The following is a 24,473-nucleotide window of genomic DNA, read 5'->3' as shown; positions in this document are numbered from 1 at the left end:
CCTCCCCACTTCCCCTATGGTAACCAGCAATCCAATCTCTGTTGCTATGTTTGTTTATTGTCATTTTTATCTTCCACTTATGAGTGAGATCATACAGTATTTGACTTTCTCCTTCTGACTTATTTCACTTAGCATAATACCCTCAAGGTCCATCCATGTTGTCGCAAATGGCTGGATTTCATCATTTCTTATGGCTGAGTAGTATTCCATTATGTATACATACCACATCTTCTTTATCCATTCGTCCCTTGATGGGCACCTAGGTTGCTTCCAAGTCTTGGCTATTGTGAATAATGCTGCAATGAACATAGGGGTGCATGTAACTCTACACATTTGTGTTTGCAAGTTCTTTGGATAAATACCCAGCAGTGGAACAGATGGATCATATGGTAGATCTATTCTTAATTTTCTGAGGATACTCCATACTGCTTTCCATAGTGGCTGCACCAGTTTGCACTCCCACCAGCAGTGTATGAGGGTTTGATTCTCTTAATATCCTCTCCAACACTTGTTTCCTGTCTTGTTAACTATAGCCATTCTGACTGGAATGAGGTGATACCTCATTGTACTTTTGATTTGCATTTCCCTGATAGCTAATGATGTTGAGTATCTTTTCATATGCCTGTTGGTCATCCATATATCTTCTTTGGAGAAATTTCTGTTCAGATCTTTTGCCTTTTTCTTAATTGGGTTGTTGGTTTTGTTGTTGTGGTGATGTGTGAGTTCTTTGTATATTTTGGATATTAACACCTTCTCTGATATATGGTTTGGAAATATCTTCTCCCATTTGTTAGGTTGTCTTTTCGTTTTGTTGATGGTTTCCTTTGCTGTGCAGAAGCTTTTTAGTTTGATGTAGTCCCATTTTTTCTTTTGTTTCCCTTGCCCAGTCAGACATCATACTTGAAAATATGCTGCTAAGACCGATGTCAAAGAGTGTGCTACCTATGTTTTCTTCTAGAAGTTTCCTGGTTTCAAGTCTTACATTCAAGTCTTTAATCCATTTTGAGTTGATTTTTGTGCATGGTGTAAGGGCATGGTCTACTTTCGTTCTTTTGCATGTGGCTATCCAGTTTTCCCAACACCATTGACAAGATTTTATATATAGAAAACTCTAATGAATCCACCAAAAAACTGTTAGAAATAATAAATGAATACTGTAAAGTTGCTGGATATAAAATCAACATGCAAAAATCAGTTGCATTTCTATACACTAACAACAAAGTAGCAGAAAAAGAAATTAAGAACACAGTCCCATTTCCAACTGCAAAAAAAAAAGAATAAAATATCTAGCAATAAGTCTAACCAAAGAGGTGAAAGATCTGTACACTGAGAACTAAAAAACACTGTTGAAAGAAATTGAAGAAGACACAAAGAAATGCAAAGATATTCCATGCTCTTGCAATAGAAGAATTAACATAGTCAAAATGTCCATACTTCTTGAAGCAATCTACTGTTTTAACACAATCTCTATCAAAGTTCCAACAACATTTTCACAGAAATAGAAGAAAGAATCCTAAAACTTATAGGGAACAACAAAAGACCTCGAATAACAAAAAGAATCCTGAAAAAAAAGAACAAAGCTGGAGGTGTCACACTCCCTGATTTCAAAATATACTACAAAACTACAGTAACCAAAACAGCATGGTACTGGCACAAAAACAGACACATAGATCAATGGAACAGAATCAAGAGCCCAGAAATAAACCCACACATATATGGATAGCTAATTTTCAACAAGGGAGCCAAGAACATACAATGGAGAAAGGAAAGTCTCTTCAGTAAGTGGTGTTGGGGAAACTAGAAAGCCACGTGCAAATGAATGAAAGTAGACCGTTATCTTACACCATACACAAAAATTAACTCAAAATTGATTAAATATTTGAATGTAAGACTTGAAACCAGGAAACTTCTAGAAGAAAACATAGGCAGTACGCTCTTTGACATCGGTCTTAGTGACATATTTTCAAGCATAATGTCTGACTGAGAAAGGGAAACAATAGAAAAAATAAACAAATCGGACTACATAAAAAAGCTAAAAAGCTTCTGCACAGCAAAGGAAACCATCAACAGGATGAAAAGACAACCTAACAATTGGGAGAAGATATTTTCAAACCATACATCTGATAAGGTGTTAATATCCAAAATATATAAAGAACTCATACATCTCAACAACAAAAAAACCAACAACCCAATTAAGAAACGGGCCAAAGATCTGAACAGAGATTTCTCCAAAGAAGATAGACAGATGGCCAATGGGCACATGAAAAGATGCTCAACATCATTAACTATCAGGCAAATGCAAATGAAAACTACAACGAGATATCATCTCACTCCGGTCAGAATGGCTATAATTAACAAGACAGGAAACAACAAGTTTTGGAGAGGATATGGAGAGAAGCGAATCCTTGTACAGTGCGGGTGGGAGTGCAAACTGGTGCAGCCACTATGGAAAGCAGTATGGAGTATCCTCAGAAAATTAAGAATAGATCTACCATATGATCCAGCTCTGCCACTGCTGGGTATTTATCCAAAGAACATGAAAACATGAATGCATAAAGATACATGCACCCCTATGTTCATTGCAGCATTATTCACAATAGCCAAGACTTGGAAGCAACCTAGGTGCCCATCAAGGGACGAATGGATAAAGAAGATGTGGTATATATACACAATAGAATACTACTCAGTCATAAAGGATGAAATCTGGCCATTTGTGACAACATGGATCGACCCCGAGGGTACTATGCTAAGCAAAATAAGTCAGAAGGAGAAAGTCAAATATTGTATGATCTCACTCATAAGTAGAAGACAAAAACAACAACAAACAATCACATAGAGACAGAGATTGGATTGGTGGTTACCCGAGGGGACGAGGGTAAGGAGAAAAGTGAAACACTACCACATGTGTATGGTGATGGATTGTAATCAGTCTTTGGATGGTGAACATGACGTAATCTACACAGAAATTGAAATATAATGATGTACACCTGAAATTTATACCATGTTATAAACCAATGTTACTGCAATAAAAAAAAATTCAGTTCTCAGAAAAAGAAGAAAAAGCAAAGAAAAAGGCAAATCAATGACTGGGAGAAAATATTCAAAAATACATATATCTGACAAAGGAACAACTAGGTCTTTGAAAAAATTCTTACAACATAATAACAACCACCTAATAAACATATGGGCAACACATTTGAACAGATACTTTACAGAGGAACATATATTATTGGTCATTACAAACGTGGAAAGCTGCTCAACATCATTAGTCATGAAGGAAATGCAAACTAAAACTACACCGTGATACAATCGATTAACAATACCATGTGTTGAGAAAGATGTAGAGCAACTGGAACTTTCATACAATGCAAGTGGAAGTATAAAGTGGCACAGTCAATTTCGGAAAAGAGTTTATCAGTTTCTTACAAACTTAAGCACACATCATATGATCTAACAACTACACTCCTAATATTTATCCAAGAATAATGAAAACTTACGTGTACACAAAGACTTGCATACAATGTTCACAGCAATTTTATTCATGATGGCCAAAAACTAGAAACAATCTGTTATGGACTGAATTGTGTCCCTTCAAAATTCATATGTTGAAGCCCTAACCCCCAATGTGACCATATTTTGTGATAGGGCCTTTAAGGAGGTAATTAAATTTAATGAGATCATAACAATCAGGCCCTACTCCAATATGAATGACTGGTGTCCTTATAAGAAGAGAGAGACACACCAGGGATGCACATGCACAGAGGAAAGGCCTTGTGAGGACACAGCAATAAGGCGGCCATCTACGGACCAAGTTGAGAGCCCTCAGAAGAAAACAAACCTGCCAGCACCTTGATCTTGGACTTCCAGTCTCCAGAACTATGAGAAAATAAATTTATATTGATTAAGCCACCCAATCCATGGTATTTTGTTATGGCAGCCCTAGCAGACTATTACAAAAACTAAGTGTCCATCAACAGGTGAATAAAAAAATTGTGATATAGCTATACAAAGGAACACTACTCAATGATATGAACTAATGATTCAACTAACATGCAACGACATGGATGAACTTCAAAATCATTATGCTAAGTAAAAGCAGCCAAGACACAAATGAGTACTTAATGTATAATTCCATTTATATAAAATTCTAGAGAAAGCAAATCAGTAGTTGCCTAGGAATTGGGATGGACTGACTGCAAAAGGACTTGAGGGAATGTTAAGAAAGTGATAGAATGTTCTATAACTTGATTATAGTCATGGCTGTGCAAGTGTATTTATTTGTCAAAACTTATAGAACCACACACTTAAAATGAGTCCTTTTTATTGCATGTAAATTATACTTGAATACAGTAGGTTAAAAATTGTATATACCAGCAGTTTGTAAACAATAAACAAGCAAACTAAATAGCTATGTTAATATATAAAAAACACTTTTAAGCAAAAAGTCTTATTCAAGTGAGTCATTACACAAAGATAGAACATTTTCATCAGAAATATATAAAATACTGAACTGGTATGAAACTAATAATAGTCTCAAAAATAAAGCAAAAACTGAGAAAATCATTTGGAGTAAAACAGACAAATCCACAATTATAGAGGAGAATCTTAACACATTTCTTTCAGTAACTGAAATATCAAGAATCAAATTTAGTAAGGATTTATAAGAATTGAATGACACTATTAACAAGCCTAACCACATATATATATATAATTTATAACAAATATATACCCAACAATAAGTGAATGCACATGCTTTTAAAGCTCATTTGAAGTATTGTCAAATGTTGTGTACCCTGTCACTAAGCAAGTCTTAACAGATACCAAAAGAATATCATATAAGCCATTTTACCTGATTGTTATAACAAATTAGAAATAAAAAACAGAATAATGACCTTAAGTCCTCTGTACATTGGAAATTTAAAAAATAACTTCAGTGATGAAAAATAAATCAGAATTGAATTAGGCAATATTTAAAAGCGAATAGCAATAAAAGCATTATGTCAAAACTTGTGGGATGCAGCCAAAGAAATATTTAGAGAGAAATTTCCAGTCTTAAGCATATAAAAGAAGAAATATGTTAAATGATGGAATGTGACAAATTTATTCTAAAATTCATTTGAGATAATTTAATATGGGCAAAGTATAGTCAAAACAATTCTGGGGAACATTAATCCTCCAAAATATCAAGACTTAAGATAAAACTATGGAAGCTCCAAGAGTGTATTGTTGGCAAGCAGATATACATAAACAGACCAATGGAGCAGAATGTATTGAAACTTATCTTTATGACAAAGAAGACATAATTCAGTGAAGAAAGGATGATACATATCCATTCACAGAAATATAAAATTATATCTCTATTGCAAACTATACACAAAGTCTATCTCAAGTGGATTAAAGATCTAAACGTGAAAAGCAAAATTTCACATACTTTTAGAATTTTAGAAGAACTTTTAAATGAAAATATAAGAAAATGTCTTCCCGGTCTTGGGTAGTAAAGGATTTGTTAAAGAAGACATAAAGCATAAACAATATGGGAAAAGATTGACAATAATTCTGACAGCATCAAACTTTAAAACTTCTGTTTATATTGCAAGCACAGGGAAAAGACAAGCCACAGACAAGGAGATGGTAACTGTAACATCTTTAAAAGAATTATCATTAAGAAAAAATAGATAATTATATATTATATATAATAGATAATTCCTATAAATCAATATGAAAAAGATAACCTAATACAAAAACGGGCAAAGTTTACAAAACCTCGTTCAAGAGAAAATTCATAGAAGAGGAATCCTGATCGGCCAAGAAACATGAAAAGATCCTCAATTTCATTTGCAATCAAGGAAACACAAAACAAAAAGTATGGAAAAAATTTTAAAGTCTGATAATATCAAAATTGATTAGTATTTGAGAAAATAACTCCATGATATCTGGTGGAAGAGTAAAATTTTAGAGAGCAATTTGACAACACTTAAAGGAATTAAAATTGCACACATCTTGGATCTAGTTATTCTATTTCCAGGCGTAAACCTAGAGAAATATATACCCAAGGGGAACTGTAAAAGGATGTTTGTTGCAGCGTTTTATTATAGAAAAAGTGAAGACAATTAAATTTCCTTTATTATGGTGATGAATTTTTAAAATAAAATACTTATAAAATGAATATAGATGCAACTATTTAGATGTACACTATATGTATCAAAATAAATTCAAAATTATGATATTAAACAAAAAAGACAAGGTGCCAATGGACATCTACAGTATATTATCACAAACAAAACACACAAAACATTATACATCATTTGTGGGTAATAAATATGTAGAAAAAGTATAAACATATGTAAAAGAGTTATACAACTGTCATGAAAGTTACACACACCAATCATTAGAGAAGGTGGAGGAGAAAGGATGAGGAACGACATCGGTAATGTTTTCTTTCTTTAAATAAAGACAGACTTTAAGCAAATATGGCACAATGTTAGCATCCTTAAACCTGAGAGGTGGGTATATGTGTCTTTTATATTACTTTTTTGGGTACTCATTTGGTATGTTTGAAATAATTCCTAATTTTAAAAGATGCTAAAGATTATTCTAGTTGTGGGGTAGGTAACAGATTAGAGGAGAATCAGAGTGGGTATAAGGAAAACAGCAGGTTACAATTCATGGTATATTTAAATAATTTAAGTGTTCGTATATTTAATTTATGGAAAGTCAAACAAGACTCGCTTAAAAATGATACAGGATGTACCACAAGCATATTTTCCCAAACTTACCTGCTCAAGTTCTCTATTGAGGGCATCTATTTTTTCTTTTAATCTATTACCCTCTGCCTCAGCAGTGATAAGTTCTAATTTGAGGGTATTGTTATCTGCCTCTGCTTGACGGGCCTTATTTTCCCAGTTTTCAGCATCTTCATTGGCTTTTCGGAGTTGTTCGATCATTTGCCGGTTCTCAGATTCCTGAAAAGTAAATCTTAAGAATTATTTTAAAAGATGTAAAACATTCAACATACAACGCAAATTAAACATCATTTGCCAAGTCACTAGGGATTTACTTGCCACGAGGATCATTTATTTGTAACATAACCTCGAGGAATCCTATCTATACTCCCAATTTAGAAAATTGGTTATTCTGTAAATAACAAAAGGGAGTGGGACCAGGATCTGCCTTGGCTCCTGAGTCTTATTCATCTAGTAAAGTTAAGTTGCTTCCTCTTATCTGCAGGACCTGGATAAATATGTTCTTATATTTGCTTTAATTCAAACAAAATCCTTCATTGCCTCCTTTTCCCATATGTCTGCTTATTGACTACTTGCTGGTCTGGTTTCTGAGCTTCTGCCTTGGCCTGACTTTTTCTATCTGTGTATTCTCTTGCTCCTGACCATTTTTCTGGGTTGTATGGGCTACAGAGCTTGCATATCTTAAGTGTCAACTTCTGATAATTCTCTTGGTTTGGCCCATTTCCTGTCTGGTTCCTGCCTTTCATACATAACCCCAGCCTTAATTTTCTTGATCATGGACTGTTCTGTGATTCACTCTTGCCTGCTGTTCTAATAACTTTCCTGAAATTGCTCAGAAGTAAAATATCAAATCCATTCCAATAAACACTATTCACAAATATACATTCATGCATATATTGGGCATACAATATAGAACCGCATTTTTAAAACCTTAAAAGTTCTGGGGGCCAGCCCAGTGGCACAGCGGTTAAGTTCACATGTTCTGCTTCTCAGCGGCCTGGGGTTCACCCGTTCGGATCCCGGGTGTGGACATGGCACTGCTTGGCACGCCATGCTGTGGTAGGCATCCCACATATAAAGTGGAGGAAGATGGGCACAGATGTTAGCTCAGGGCCAGGCTTCCTCAGCAAAAAAGAGGAGGACTCGCAGTAGTTAGCTCAGGGCTAATCTTCCTCAAAAAAAAAAAAAGTTCAATCATGACACATTGACTAAAGTAGGATCCTATTTGTAGAGGAAAACAACTAGCTCCACAAACAATATATTATATAGAGTAATCATTATGAAGCTGTTTTTAAAGATTTTATTTTTTTTCCTTTTTCTCCCCAAAGTCCCCCGGTACATAGTTGTATATTCTTCGTTGTGGGTCCTTCTAGTTATGGCATGTGGGACGCTGCCTCAGCGTGGCTTGATGAGCAGTGCCGTGTCCGCACCCAGGATTCGAACTAACGAAACACTGGGCCGCCTGCAGCGGAACACGTGAACTTAACCACTCGGCCACAGGGCCAGCCCCATGAAGCTGTTTTTAAAAACATATTTTAGTACTATGGTTAGGTCAACTCATTCTAAAAAGTCATTCATAATTTTGGTAATTAATTTAAAAAGGCAGTAGATATCTTTCTCTCCTACCTGTTAATAAACAGTGAATTTCCCTATAAGAAACACGTGGTTAAATAAAATGACCCAACTGCAATAAACAACATCTTACCCTATAATGCTTTTAAATCAGATTTAAGTTCTCACAAATATGATAAATCATGAGACTGGCTGAAATTCAGTTAATGTCGCCACCTCGTGGTCTGGTTTTACTTTGACCAATGTGAAAGATCTTTGCCAAGTCTGTTAACAAGTTAACATACTAAACTACTGTAATTGCTTTCAAGATGCAGAAAGTCCAAATGTGCAGTAGGAATCTAATGCGTGTTTTCCATTATTGTACTAAAAATAACAGTTGAATACAGACTATGTACTTGGGAGGTACATGGTGCAATATACATAAACGGAATTTTACTCACATTGATCTTTACCCTCTTTAACTTTCTGTAGCACTTACCGTCTATGTCATTCTCCTAAAACTACCTTACAGCTTCACGTAGTTAGGTGAGGATGTACAGTCTCCCCAATAACACCTTAGATTTCTCAAAGATAGGAACCGTTTTTTATATTAAACTTAGTTTTCTGACTAAGATAGGAACCACTTTTTATATTATATTTAATTTTCTGACTAGGTAATAACGTGGCTCAAAGTTTACGCAGTAAAAAAAGAATTGCCATAAAATGTCTCTCCTGTCCTCCCACCACCTAGTTAGTGCCTCTCCCTCTTGGCAACCAGAAACCATATTTCACCCTTTATTGTATCCGCCCAAAGCAGCTAGAGCAGTGGGAGGCCCAAGAGAGGCAATATAATAAAAAAGTGAAACTGTTCTTTGCTATTCTCCAATTCCCTCTTTCAAGACCTCTTTACCTCTTTCTGGTGCTACCCTCACCCCTGCACCCCACAGCTCCTTCTGGTGATCCACTGGGCCCATTACAACACGTCCCCAGGGCAAAAGTTGCAGCCTCAGCTGGAATCCTTTGCACTTCTTGACTGAATCATGGATACAACCTCACCTAATTGCTCTCTGCCTTCTAATTTTGTTATCCTTTTGATTTATTCTTCCCAACATCTCCATAACGATCTCTCTAAAAGGTAAAATTTCAAATAACTTCTGTGTTTATGTGGTATGTGTTATGTTGTTTTGCGTTCATGTTCTGTGTTTACATTGTTTATGTTGAACTGAAAATACAGTTCAAACAAGTCCTTCTTACCTCTCTATTACTCACCTGTGCACTCCACTCTAGCTACAGGACCTACTTTTTCCCCCTTATACCTTTGCTCATGTTGTCCCTACTGTGTGGAGTGCCATTCTGTTTCCTCTCAGTTTTTCATCTCTAGCACCTCAGCACCTGGCATACACTGAATGAGTGAGTAAACGAATAAAGTACTCGACAATTCTTAATGGGCCTGCCTACCAAAATGGACCCATGGTTCATTCTCTCAGGGAGTGCCTAGATCCATCTAGCTATCTTGTGAAATGAAAGCTCATAAAAAAAAATCTCATGGGGCCGGCCAGTGGCATAGTGGTTAAGTTCACATGCTCCACTTGGAGGTCTGGGATTCAAAGGTTCAGATCCCCAGGCGGACCTAGCACCGCTCCTCAAGCCACGCTGTGGTGGCATCCCACATAAAATAGAGGAAGATCGGTACAGATGTTAACTCAGCAACAGTCTTCCTCAAGCAAAAAGAGGAAGATTGGCAACAGACGCTAGGTCAGGGCTATTCTTCCTCACCCCCTCGCCGCCCCCCCCCAAAAATCCAAATAAACAAACAAAAACTTATACCAGGATGCTAAAAGCTGAGAGATGCTTGATCTATAATGTCTGATAAAACAATTCCAGAATCTAAAAGCCTCAATCCCTACAGCTGAACTTTGGGTAAAGTGACAGGCTAGGGAGAAAAAGGGAAGTGTGTAACATTGACGGTATCCTGCAGACTACATGCTGTGGACTACAATATTCACTGAAAGCTCACTATGCTAAATGTTGTTCAGATATTCATTCATTTATATTCTACCCTATTCCAGAATAGAATTAAATGGCTCACTGTGCTGCGTCTATCTTACTTACTTGGGTGTTCTTCCCAAGTGCAGATGGGACACTGAGACTCAGAGATGTTGAGTAGCCTACGTAAGTCCATGTCATTACTGAGAAGAGGAGTCAGATCTATCTGACTCCAAAGCTTCTGTGCATTTATGGTATTACATTGCACCTCAAAATCAAGAAGTGTAGGAAACCACCTGCTTTGCTAACATAAGGCTGCTGCCTGACTGCTTGAAAGCAAGCATTGCAAGTTAGGAGCTCTTAGAATGTCTTATCTCTCAAAGTCCTAAACAGTATCTGCACACTATAAATAAATTCTCAAGATATGTTTGTGAACTGATATTAAACGACATGTCAAATATAACAAGGAAAACAGTTTTTTGGGTGGGGGCAGTTTCTATTAACGGCTTGAGTGGTATGTAGGAAACACTATACCTATTATAGCAATCAATCCAACTACACTATTTTATATAATATTTTACCAAATGGATATATCTAACATCCTTGGTCAAGCTGTCTGTTTGTTCCAGGGTTGCCATACATGTACCCAAATTTATCTTGAAATATTTGATGTCAGACACATGTGCCTAGTCGAATGGTTACTCACAGAGAAGTGCAGAGGAGAGCCATCTGCCCTCTGGTCCTAAGAAACAGACAGCCCCACAACAGAGGGATAAATTCTGATCTGTTACACAATCAGGGGGAGCCTCTTTTGTCAAAGACCTGTAATTGAAAACTCTACCATTTTCAAATATAAGTTAGCCCAAGTTGATTCTGGTCCCCCGGCCTTTATCCAGTTAGGAGGATTCTACTTATCTTGAATGGTTGAGTGGCAAACTAAGAGGGGCATATTCTTGAGTTACCTTTCTGGACATTGGTGACATTCTAAATATATAGTTAATCCATCATCAACACTGAAATACGCTACATATTAAAGAAAGACTTGATTCAGCTGTCCATATGAGTGTAATCAATCGATAACTTTAGTAAAAATTCTTAGGTATCATGAGCGAAGAGAAAAAATATATTTACGTACTTCAGACTTCAATATATTCTTCAGCTTGTTAACCTCCATATTAGTGTCCTGGACTTTCTGTTTTATGTCATTAAGTTCATTATGAGTATCATTCAATTTTTTTGACAGTGCCTATGAGGAAAAGATAGCTAGATTTGACTACAAAAAATAAAAAATTGTTCTATGTCAAAACCATCATATTTAAATACTTATAATAAAAAGTTAATATATTTAATATACCAACCTCATACAAAAACAGTGAGAAGACCCAAGAATCCAAAAAGTAAATGGGCAAAGAACTCAGACACTTCACAAAAGGGAAGCACAAGTGGATAATACTTGAAAAAAGTCAAAATTTACCAGTAATCAAGGAAGTGCTAGTTAAAATAATGAAATACTATTTTTCCTATCAAACTAGTAAAAATTTAAAGCTATTCTCTTATGGCAAGGAATGGGCATTTCTATGTATCGTTGGAATAAACGTATATTTGCAAAAAGCAAATCTGTGATCTGCTATCGGTGATGGATCAAGAGAGATTTTTAAATGCTCATAAAAACAAAAAAACAAATATGTTGCTTTTTGTTGAAGGTAGGAAATGGATACATGGGTATTCACTGTATTTGAAAATGTCTACTTAGAAAGTTTTTAAAAATTTTTAAAAAGAAACCTCATAAGCTTTGATTTAATTTGAAACTAAATCTAATAAAATTTAATGAAAAAGAATGTTCACTAAGGCATTATTTGTTATAGTAACAATATTTATTCACATTTAGTGAATGATGCAGTAAATAGTAGTATTATATAGTGGTATAACCACATAGAACATTATGCATCTCTGAGAAATGTTTGGAATAATTTTTAATAACAGAGGAAAATGTTCGTCTATATTTAGGGAAAAACTCAGGGTAAAATACTAAAAATACCTCATCCCAATGTGTTAAAAATTGCAGTATTGAGGACAAAATTTTTTGAAAGTTTCTGTTTACCAAATCTACTATCATATGAGTTCTTAATCTGTGGTCCACAGAGGGATCTATCTTCTATCCTTGGGCCTATGACCCAAACAAAGGAAAAACTACTCTTTAACATATGTAAATTGTTATGACACCAATTCTCTTCTGATTATAAAAAATGTTTATGAAGTTTTAACAAAGCAGGGAAGTGCCTACGATGTTACAGTAAGCTAAAAATAGTTAGCAAATATTTATCGAGTAATTATGCTGGCACTCATTTTTAGGTATATTCTCACTTACTCTCCATTTTTATGAACTGAGATTCAGGGAAGTTAAATGATGTGATCACACAGCCAGGCAGGAGGATTCAAACTCATGTGAGTCTTAAATACTCCACTCTATTGCCTTCTCAAATAGAAAAAAGCATAATATGAAGTAGTATGTGGTTTTACCCCAACTACATTAAAAAATTCATGTAAAAGACAGTATAAAAATTTTTACAGTACACTGAAAATCAGTAAAAAATATGTTAACAGTGGCTAACTCTGGGTGGTAAAAATGAGAATTTTTAATCTAGTTTTTCATAAATAATAAGTTATATTTACCTTTAGCCTATTTGCTCTAGCTACAGAGTACACAAAAGTAGATCCTATAAATTCACATCTTTTGTTTTTATTCATTAATTTTTAAAAAATAAATTTCATTTTAGAATAGTTTTAGATTTACAGAAAAGTTGTGAAAATAGAACAGAGTCCCCATATACGCTACACTCAGTTTCCTCTATTAACATCTTACATTAGTATGGTACACTTGTCACAATAAAGACTTATTAGACATTATTAACTTAAGTCTACATTTTATTCAGATTCCTTTCATTTTTATATAATGTCCCTCTTCTGTTCCAGGATCCCATTATCCACTAACTTTTGAACAAAGCATTTTAACATCTCAGGCAATTTTTTTATAATTAACAAAGTGTTGCATCTTTATACTTGCTTATATAAATTAAAAATATTTAACAGTTTAAAAATACAGACTTTTATGATGCAAACTAAACACATGGAGAGTGATAGTGGGAGAAATCATATGGACCAAAGAATTTTAAGGGGTGAAAAACTTCCAAATAGAATTTCTTAACGTTCAAATTAAAATAATGATATTGGAAATGAGAACTGGGGATAAGGCTGAAATATATTGGCTTAGAGAGGGAGTAATTATAAAAGAAATTTTCCTAAAAAGAATCACAGTGCTAGAGACCAAAAAATCTGGCCTAGTCCATATGCTCATACTTAAGACAGAATAATAGTCCATCCATCAAATAAATCTACCCTTTTCCGAAAAGTTTCTGAAGGTTTTTATTTTCATTTGTTGATTTATTAAAATCTTTATCCTTCAGTCAGGAAGTACTTCCTAAGGTTTAATACAAATCTGTTATATCCCCTCTTCCTACTTTTCTTTAATATTTAACTCTTTATGTCTGAGAATTTCATTTCAAAGTTATGTGGTATATTCTGTGGAATAAAGTTAAAAAGTGGCTGGCTCCAACAAAGCCTCAGCTTTTCTATAAAATTAAATGAAGTCTGTGCCTCAGAAGAAATATATCTTTTTCTTGGAGAAAAAGAGTCTAGGAACAAGTATACCTGGTTTTCTTGTTTTGCTTTAGAAAACTGTTCTTGGAGATTGTCATTCTCATGAGCCAAGATATCTCTTTCCCTGGCAATTTGAGTCAGCTCATCATTTGTTTCATCCAATTGCCGACGCATTCTGGAAATGTCTTGTTCACACATAATTAGGGCTTCAGTAGACTGTCTATTCCACAAATCAAACAGTACATAAGAAGAGACATTTTACCAACATAGAATAATAAATCTCACAAGACAGTTAGATGGACAGTTAGCATGAAAACATTTGAAGAAATTTTAAACACATTTAAATCTGTAGGAATAAATACTGCAAAGATGGTGGATTGGAGTTTCTCTATGTTGCTAACATTTCACTATGAAAAAGGATGCTAAATATACATAACAGTCAATGATTTGTGAAGTATTGCAAAACTTCTAACAGTCAAGTATAAGAAAGCCTTCATCCTAGCTCTAGCCACTATGGCTTCGTCTCCTCTGCAGGTTCCTCTTCCTCTGCCCTCTTAAAAATTAATGGTTCTCAGGGCTTAACTCTTAGCCTCCTGATTCGTCTCATTCTATCCCTTCCATCAAACAAATCCTATTCATTTCCATGTCCCCCAACCCCATATATACCCAGATGACTCTGAAATCATTATCTCCAGCTTGGCCTCTTCCTTGCCCTCCATATTTATCTATATGAAGGTCTCAAAGACTCTTCAAATTCAGAGAAAATCGTCTTTTCCACATACTTTTACCATATCCAGTATTCATCCCCAGCCATAAACCTGGCATTTTCTTAGATTCTGTCCCTCACAAGCACCTCACTCCTTCTGTCCCCCAACTCCCCAACCCCAATCTATCCAATCTTTCCAATACAAAAATTTCCTCAAAATTCTTATTTCTTATTGCCCGAAGGATAAAATCAATACTCATTTGTCTATAACAGGCCTCTGTCTGACTGCCTAGCCTCTTACCCCTTCACTTCTCTTACACTTTGGGTTCCAACATACTTACCTACTAGTCATTCAAGAGGCTCTTGAATATGATCTACGGTTCTTTGTGGTTCTTTGCTACTCTTTCTACCTTGAACGCCCTTCCCTTTCCTTTACTTGGCAAACATGATATCCTCTTTTACTTGCCTAGACAGCCTTGGGTATCCTTTCAACATTAGAGTTATCATCTTATACACAACACCAAGCCCCTGTTTCTTACTATCGTTGTACTTAACACAGTACTTCGCTCTCAAAAGTGCTCAAATTCTTTTTGAGTGAATGATTTACCTTGATGCTTGCTCCATCTCAGCAATGATATTCTTCATGCCTGAAATGGTCTTTTCCTTGAAAAGTAATATAAGTATTAAATAAAAAATTATCTTAAACTGTTATTTCTGTGAAAACTGAATGAGCAAAAAGAAATTTTCCCCTCCCTTTTTGATTTCCATTTGGTTTTAAACATTTATGTTCTATTCTCCTTTTCTACACTTTAAAACTAAAGTCTAATATATCAATGTGAATATTTGTACTGGATAAAAACAATATATTATACTCATTAAAGGAAAGACTACACTTAAGTGTATTTATATGAGGTTAATATATCAAATACTCTGTTACAAGATGTTTTGTGTAGTCATCCAGCAACACAAGAACCCCATAAGCACCCTGTTTTTAGAGGCGAACCAATGGTTTGGCATTGGAATGTTCTATACTGGGAATAGGATTAATCCGTTATAATATACTTCTTCACGTTATAAAACCCAAGAAAGTGAATCTATAAAGCTAAATTTAGTTCTTAAGAATAATAACTTTTATCAAGTATATTATTTATATTAGTCATGAATAGCATCTTCGAAAAGCTGCCCAATGGAATCACTTATAAAAATATACTATTAATTTTAGGTGTAAGCTAATAAGGAGGTAAGCATTAGGCCTAGAGCAAAGGTATAAAAATATAAACTATTGCTATTCTTCCTTTTCAAGGGTGTGGTGAGAGAGTAGAATTAATGGAGTCAGTCAAGGCTGAAATGGGTGTGAATATCTTAATGCCATCAATACCATTCCCACATCTCCTCCTTTTAAAACTCTCATTGATCCTGAACTAGTTACAGACACTATGCCCAGATAGTTAGGGCTAATATTAGCCCTAAAAAAGTAGGAAAATTATTCTTTCACTAAATAACTGGATTTCACTTTGCCCTTTGAATTTTCAAATCTTTAGTAACCAAGCAACAAGATGAAAAACTAAACCTGTATTTCTCAACCAGTTCTGTTCCTGTTCTTTAGAGAGACAGAGTTAGTTTTGCATGTGTATGTGTGTCTGTTTATCTTCCTTTATTCATGTGCTCCTCTCCAAGATATTTTTAGTTCCGGTCTCCCATTCTGCTTTCTGGTAGAATGGTGCAGATTCCATATCTGGCAGTAATGTATATTAGAGTATGGTTAAAATACCCATTAGCAAAACAGTTAAACCTTTTTAAGAAACACAAGCCAATGGACGAAAAAGACAAAGAGAAAACACTGCTTAAAATGGAATATTTACACATGCTTTTGAAATATAATTTAATACATTTCTAAATAAATTCTAAACAAGTAACTGAATTTCTAGTGTTTGTGAAAGCCATTACTTGGTTAAGCTTTAAATATGGTTTACAAGCCTAAAAGGACTGTCCTTTTAAATATGATTTATAAGCCTAAAAAGGACTTTCCTTTATCAGTAGAGATTCATCTTGAAAGTAAGATTCTCTAAGAACATTGTAACACATCCAGGGCAACAAAATTACTGGGTAGAATTCAACAATATATCCTCTTAGCCTATTTTTCTTTTAATATGACCCTAATACCACAATTTCTCAAATTCTTGAAATCTATGCTGTCATTATCAATTTAAAATTCCTTGTGCAACCTCAATATGTTGTCCAACCAGAGATATTCAAGTTAATTATTAAAAATTCAATCTGAACAGGATGGTCATAAATCTACTTGGAAAAAAGAAACAAACTAAAATTTTACACAAATAACTCTGGCTTTTATTACTCAAAAATCTGTGAACTTGCTTTTGAGTTCTCTAATGTTGACTGGTAGCAAGCAGTAGAACACCTTTTTAAACCACGATTACCAGAAAAAATTTCACCTTATTCACTATAAGGTAGACTTTTCCATAGTGATTTATCTCTGTAATCTCTAAATCAGACTGTAAAACTACTTTTTTTCACTGAACAGTATTTGTAAATTTAGCTCTGAAATATCGTTGTAGAGAACATTTCCTCTTTTAAATGTCTAACACTGTTTGAAAAGTTATTTTCCCTTCAGAGGATGGATGTGTTTACATTCATAATCTTAGACAAAGTTCTTGATTTTGAAATGGGCTTGTGACTCAATATTCCTTGTGAAGGAAAAGATAATGTTGGTACCGTTAGCAGAATGAGAGAAATATGAAATATTAGATATAGCAGAGGGAAATGAGATTCAGGAAGACATGAATAATTTCTTTCTAAATGTCAGTGTTTTTGAGGAAATTATGTTGAACTACTCAAAAAGTGGTTTGAATATAATGAAAATCCTATCCCAAAAATTCATAAAATTTCAAAAATATTAAAGTATAACTATAAAGTAATGTCAGCCTTTTCAACAAGTAAATCAATATTTACTATCTCACACACTTTGATGACTTCAATTATGCTCATCATTCCCAAATCTATTTTCATTTTTCTCTCCAAACCTAAAAATCTAAGAGCCTAGAAATATCTCAACCACATGTCCAAAAGACTTGTCAATCAATAATCTTCCTCTTAAAGCCTGTTCTATTTCCTGTGTTTCCTACTCATGTGGTTCCTAAGTCAGAAAGCACATTTTGTCCTTAATATATCTGCTTATCTCTCTCATGGATATTCCCACCATCCTAATACAGTTCTTATCATTTTACTTCTAACTAGTATCCTTTTCACTATTCTCATTTCCTTATAATCCATCTTTTACATGGATTAACAAGTGCCAGAATATTTGTTTTAAAATAAAGATCTAATTGTAGCATTTTATTTACATTATTTCTATGATAGTCTAAACTCAACATCATATGTATTGTCATGATTTGTTGCTTATCTATCCCATTTCATCTTTTGACCCCTCTCCACCCCTGTCCTCATTCTCACCTCTTTCCAATCTATTCTCTGGACACACTAAACATCAAGAAATCTCAGGAAATTCTCTTATGAAAGCCACTGGGGCTTTCACGAGGCCGCTCTACCTGTCTGGATCACCCTTTCTCTCACTGGCCCCTTTCTCTAAATCTTTCCCTGGCTAATTCCTGGTCATCTTTCAGGGAAGTCCAGGCATCATCATTTCCTGGAAGTCTTTCTAGATTTTCCTCTTCTCCTAATCCAACCCCCAGGCTGAATCAAGTGTATTTCTGCCAAACCCTAACTGCACATTATGCACACATCATTCTGGTACTTAGCACATTCTATCATAATAACATCTTTATTTATCTTTCTCCCAGTTGTACTCTAGGCTTTTGGAAGACATGTCCACTCATCCTCAGTTTCTAACATGATACCTGGTACATGTCAATAAATGCTTGTTGAATGGATGGATAAAGGAATGAATTAGTTCCCTTAGAGAGAAGAAAGAGCTTATTCCAATGATGCTGGCTTTGCTGAAGACATTTGTGGAAAACAGTTTAGGAATTGTCTTCAAAATCAGTTTATGAGCTAGAAAAAGGGTATCAATATTTCCCTGCCTTCTTGGCAAAAAATATGGGATGGAGATTATCATCCAGCTTTATTCACCAGCTCCATAAGATCTACTCTCAAAGGCTGAGGACAATGTAAAAATGTGCTCTTAGTTGTGAACACAATTACAAAGGCAGTTTTAATGAAATAAACGTATTGTTTCCCAAGGTGGCCACCTGAAAATATAAGTTCTGGTGTGCTTTTAAAAAGAAATCAGTTTCATTGCTTTATTATCATTTTGATATTTGAATTAGTTATTGCCAGTGAATGTTAATCACAAATTGATAAGAGAAAAATCAATTTTAAAATATTAGCTAGTGGCTTTGAATATATATTTCCTAAGACTATCTTCAAATATTTCAAAATCAGATTTTAAAGTTTCAGCTTTCTAGAAAAAAATGTGAGAAAATACTATTATTTTATTCAGATTGAAGTTCAAACATTTTTAAACCACAATTCTCAGAACATACTTTCATTGCCAAACTCTCTCCAAGGGATGCAATATTCTCAGATTTTTTATCCAAACATGCTTGAAGGCATTCCTTTTCTTTAGCCATATCGTTGAGGGTTGCACCAAGAATGCTGATTTCTTCTCGCTGGGCAATACTTTGCCTTGTAAAATTATCTAAATATGTAATCATAAAGGCATTGTTTTAAAGATAAATTTTTTTCCAGTTCAAGCAGATTGAAATACTTGTCAAAGTAAGTTCTCCTATATTATATTCAATGACTAAAAATAAGTATTGTATCCCAAATAAAAAATGGCTTTTGGTGTTAGTGATTAAAAACTAAGATGAATCATGAGATTCTAAATGACTCATAAACGTAAAAGTACAGTTAACACATTTGAATTAGAACAGCAAAAGGAAGCTCTATATCACAAGTTCTCAGGTAGATTTACATGTGTCGTGGGCAGGAGAGGGTGGGTGGGTGATGTAAGTGGAATAGTAAAACAGCCTCTGAGCTTTCCCTCCTTTAATTTCCCCTCCCTTTAGCCTAGAATCATTGATATACATAAGTTGGTAACTAACAGATCTTAAGATTCAATCAAGTCATCTTTGAGTCAAATGTCTTCTAAGCTGATTTTTCTCAAGTAGTGTTATAAAAATTCCTTTAAAAAAATCATCCCAGGAAGTCTCATTCAATCTGTGAGAACATTGGTAAGCCAAAGTCAATGTTGAAGGCCTGAATGATTGGTATAGAATAGTGGTTTTCAGATTGTGTTTCCCAATCAGCACCATCACCATCATCTGGAAACTTGTTAGAAATACAAATTCTTAGATCCCATCTCAGACCTACCAAATTAGAAATGCTGGGTGGGAAAGCAATTTAACAAGCACCCCTCCCAAGTGATTTTAATGCACACCAAAGCTTGAGAACCACTTGAGGAAACTGGAGGAGACAAAAGCCGTGGCCATATCCTACTTCAAGGAGCCTGGCTCCAGTGAGCTTTATTAGCTCTCCAGGTGATTCTGACACACACCAAAGTTTGAGAACGCTAGCCTAGAGCTCTACAAGGAAACTCTGTTAGAGTAGACCTCTAGGTAAATTCCTGCCAATGGCCACCCAGTGTGGCACTAAGAGAGGGAATACCATATACCAAGAGGATGAGCTATGTAGTACTTGAGAATATATCATGTTACTTTTCTAGGCAGTACTCTCTTTAAGGCAAACCACAGGGTCTGGGTGTTCTGATATCTGAGTTCATTTCCATTGGCATAAAATAAATAAATATATAAGCTCTAAAACATCTCTAGTATTTCCTAGTTGAAAGAAATCTTCAAACTACCAGCCCATTCTTCTGCTACTCTTAATAGCCTCACTTAAGAGATTTTTATTCTCTCTTGTCGCTAGTTCCTCACTTCCCAATGATTCCTCAACCTACTCTCTTCCACATCCAACATTCCATTCAAACTTTTTGTCAGCGTTACCAAGACCTCCAGCATGCCAAGCCCAATCAATACTTTTTCATCCTTATTTTGCTTCTCAAAAGTATCTGCCAACTGATCACACCTTCCTTTTCAAAATATTTTGCTCTCTTATCTCCCCAAATAACATTCACTTCTGGGTTTTCTTCCTACTTCTTTGGCTTCTTCTTACTCAGTCCTAGGTCCTCTTCTCCCCATTCTCTATATTTTCCCTAGGTGATGTCATGGCTTTAAATTTTATGGTTTAAAAATATCATTTATATGCTGTGTCCAAATGTACATCTTTAGATTTCTCTTTTGAGATACAAACTTGTCTATTTTTATTTGTATTTAAAATATCCAAAAATGAGTTCAATATTCCTTTAATATTTCTCTTTTAATATTTCCTCTCAATAAAAAGCACCTCCAATCACCTAATTGTTTATACCAGACATTTTTTTTCCCTCCCCAAAGCCCCAGTGCATGGTTGTATATCCTAGTTGTAAGTCCTTATAGGTCTTCTATGTGAGCTGCCACCACAGCATGGCAACTGACAGGCAGGTGGTATGGTTCCGTAACCAGGAAACAAACCTGGGCCACTGAAGCAGTGAGAGCATCAAACTTTAACCACTAGGCCATCAGGGTTGGCTCATGCCAGACATTCTTGAACTATGTAACAGAAAGTGTTAAAAACATTCCCTCAGTTTTAAAATGGGTTCTTTTATAGTCCTGACAAAATTTTACCTTAGAGTCATAAGATTAAATTATGATCATATTTTCATAGAGATCACTGGTAAGAAACATAAACAGGAGACTTTATAAAAACAATTCTCTCTATAAACCCAAGTAATATCATAGATATAGCCAAATATATGTATACTTTCCACCAAAGTAATGTATATGTCCTATGTTTCATTACAACAGCTATGGACAAGACACAGTATAATACAAAAACTTGTAAATTTAAAAGCAATCATCATAAATGTACAAAGTGTTGCTACTTTGTTCAGCTACTTCTTCAATGAAAATATGAAGCCATGTCTAAGTATTTATGGTCCTAAATCTAAGCAAAAAATTTTACTATCAATGAAAAACACATTTTTCCATGATTTCTGATTCCTAAACTTTTAATCAAAGGAACTATTTCCAAGTTTATCCATGTTATAACTGAAAAGAAGAAAAGATATTTTCTACCAGACTTAAAAAAAAAAAAGTAATGTCAGGAAAAAAAACTCACCAATTTTTTCATCCAAGCACATAATTTTCTCCTGAGTAAGCTGTAGCTCATATTTTTTCTTAGCAAGGTGTCGCTGAGTATCAGAAAGATCTTTTTCTGTGTTTTCATATAAAAGTCTGTAAACATTTTAATAATAAAACTAATTCTTAAATTTTTATGTTTGATTAACTTATTAGTCTATTTAAATCTAAAACCTTTTAAGGACACTAATATACATTTTTTCTTTTTAGTATGTTCATTATAAAACACATTATAGGAAGTTTGAAGAATAAACGGGAAAAAGGATCCTCAATCCATTGCTGCAACTTAAGCTACTATTAGCATTTTGGTCTTCACTATGCAGTATTTTTTTGCTGTGTATATTTTAAAGTTACCATACTATAAATTCAAAATTGAATCCTGATTTTTTTTCACCTACACTTATTCTTTAATATTTTCTAATCTTAAAATACAGCCCTCCAAATCATTTGCTGGCTGAAAATGTTATATGAGCAATAGCCATTTACTTTTAAGTAATTATAACCATTTACCTAAGTGCTCCCCTATTATCAGACATTTAGATTCATTTCAATTTTTCGCTATTATAAATAAATCTGTAATTAACAGCATTTCATTCATTTCACAAACACTTAATAAGTGTCTAGTATGTACCAGGAACTAGGTGTTGAGGAAGCTATGGTGAACTAGGTGGGCATTGGCCCTGCCCTCATAGAGTTCACAGTCAATAAAGAAGTAAGTAGACTCTAATTTCTGGCAATATGGAAACTAGATCATCTGAAAGTCCTCTCACCACAAAACACTTAGACATACTCAATAAAATGTAAGAAGCACTCTTTTAAATGTACAGAAAAACTAAGAATTTGTAAGGGAAGTCTCCTGAGCCAAATCAGCAATAAAGCTATGAACTGATGTTATGCTAGATATGGTTGAGGTGTGCCTGTCTCAGTAACCTAAGGTCTTGTGTTTTAACTTCAGAAACAGATGAGGCCATAAAGATGTCTGCAACACAGATATTAGCACCAACATTCCCCACATAAAGCCTCAGAGGCCTATTCCACTAGTGGAAAGGCCAGACTACAGAAAATCAGCTTGTCAACCATTTCTAGGCTCAGGATAATAATAACAACTAAAAGTATTCCTTGGGAATTCTTAATCTCAAGATAAGAAATCAAAATAAAATCTGGTTCTAGGATGGTCCTATAATTTAGAACACTCAGCAGAAATAAACACAAAACTTCTCTGGAGGGACACGCCCTTAACCCAGGGACAGAACTAAACCTCAGATAAAGGCCTGTTGAAAATAAGCTCACAGGGGCTGGCCCTGTGGCCGAGTGGTTAAGTTCGTGTGCTCTGCTGCAGGCGGCCCAGTGTTTCATTGGTTCGAATCCTGGGTGCGGACATGGCACTGCTCATCAAACCACGCTGAGGCAGTGTCCCACACGCCACAACTAGAAGGACCCACAATGAAGAATATACAACTATGTACCAGGGGGCTTTGAGGAAAAAAAGAAAATCTTTAAAAAAAACAAAATAAGCCAATTCAAATTTTAGAACACATTAAGAAACAACCCAAATTTAGTGGGAGTCAAAAGACACACAAACTAAATCAGATCCCCAAGAACTGTAGATTACAGCATTATCAAAGAGAAACTTAAAAACGGATGTGTTTAAATACTAAGACACAAAATAAATAATAGAACACATAACAAAAAGAAAAAAGCAGCAGCATACTTTAAAAAGAACTAAAGAGTACACCAGGAAATTAAACTAAAATCACTGAAATAATTAAAAAAAGAAACAACATCAACAGTTAATTTTAAGAACAAAATAGACACAGCTGAAGAGACAATTAGTAAGCTGGGAAAAAAATGATCAGAGGAAATTACCTATAATAGAGCACAGATAAAAAGATAGAAAAAAATACAAGATGGAGGTTAAGAGACATAAAGAACAGAATGAGAAGGTCCAATAGTCACCTAATCAAAATTCCAGAAGGAGAGAATAAACACAATATTCAAGGAAATATTGGCTAATATCTGAAATCTTAGACTAAATAAATATCAATGAAAAACATGAACACTGACATTAAGGGAACATAAGTCTAGGGCAGAACAAAAAACAAATCTGTATCTATTAAGACAATTATAAATGGGGGAAGTAAAAGAACTTAAAGGAAGGCAAGATTTCTACACTTAAACTGATAAAATGTGACAACAATAGACTGTGATGAGTTAGGTATATATAACGTAGTACCTAAAGCAACTATTGAAAACATCTATACAGAGATACTCAAAAGTATTACAGGTCTCTCAAAATGGAATTCTAAAAAATGTTCAAGTAACCCGTAGAAAGGCAGGAAAAAGAAACAGAGATAAGAAAAACAAAAGGAAGAGACAAAAAATAAAAAAATAACATAGGAGACTTGAGCCTTAACACTCCAATTACATTAAATGCCTAAGGTCTACCTTATTTATAATAGCCAGAAACTAGAAACAATCAAAATGCCCCTCAATAAATGAATGGTTAAACAAATTTTGGCACATGCATACCATGGAATACTACTCAGCAATAATAACAAGCAAATTACTGACACACATGACAACTTGGATGGATCTCAGTGACATTATTCTAAGTGA

General features: G+C 34.6%; 1 protein-coding gene across 7 annotated transcripts in view; it reads right to left on the bottom strand.

Annotated features, from left to right (window-relative positions):
• The window catches only part of TSGA10 (testis specific 10), a 114,409-nt gene that overhangs the window by 31,289 nt on the left and 58,647 nt on the right, over positions 1-24,473 (bottom strand). For 6 of the 7 annotated variants that reach the window (XR_006888848.1, XM_046663366.1, XM_046663363.1 and 3 more), the window contains 6 exons: positions 21,838-21,953; positions 19,164-19,318; positions 15,251-15,306; positions 13,989-14,157; positions 11,416-11,526; positions 6,777-6,962 (listed from right to left, as the gene is read on the bottom strand). Coding sequence is in view for 6 of the 7 variants with exons in the window: in XM_046663366.1 (XP_046519322.1) it covers positions 6,777-6,962; positions 11,416-11,526; positions 13,989-14,157; positions 15,251-15,306; positions 19,164-19,318; positions 21,838-21,953 (793 nt within the window). In the remaining variant the exon portion in view is untranslated. Of the gene's footprint in view, positions 1-6,776; positions 6,976-11,415; positions 11,527-13,988; positions 14,158-15,250; positions 15,307-19,163; positions 19,319-21,837; positions 21,954-24,473 lie in introns of those variants that run through there. The other variant, XM_046663369.1, reaches the window with a different exon arrangement.

Source organism: Equus quagga, chromosome 5 (assembly GCF_021613505.1).
Source record: "Equus quagga isolate Etosha38 chromosome 5, UCLA_HA_Equagga_1.0, whole genome shotgun sequence".
NCBI classification, from domain to species: Eukaryota; Metazoa; Chordata; class Mammalia; order Perissodactyla; family Equidae; genus Equus; species Equus quagga.
Note: the sequence above shows the minus strand (reverse complement) of the source record. Positions and strands in the feature narration are given on the sequence as shown.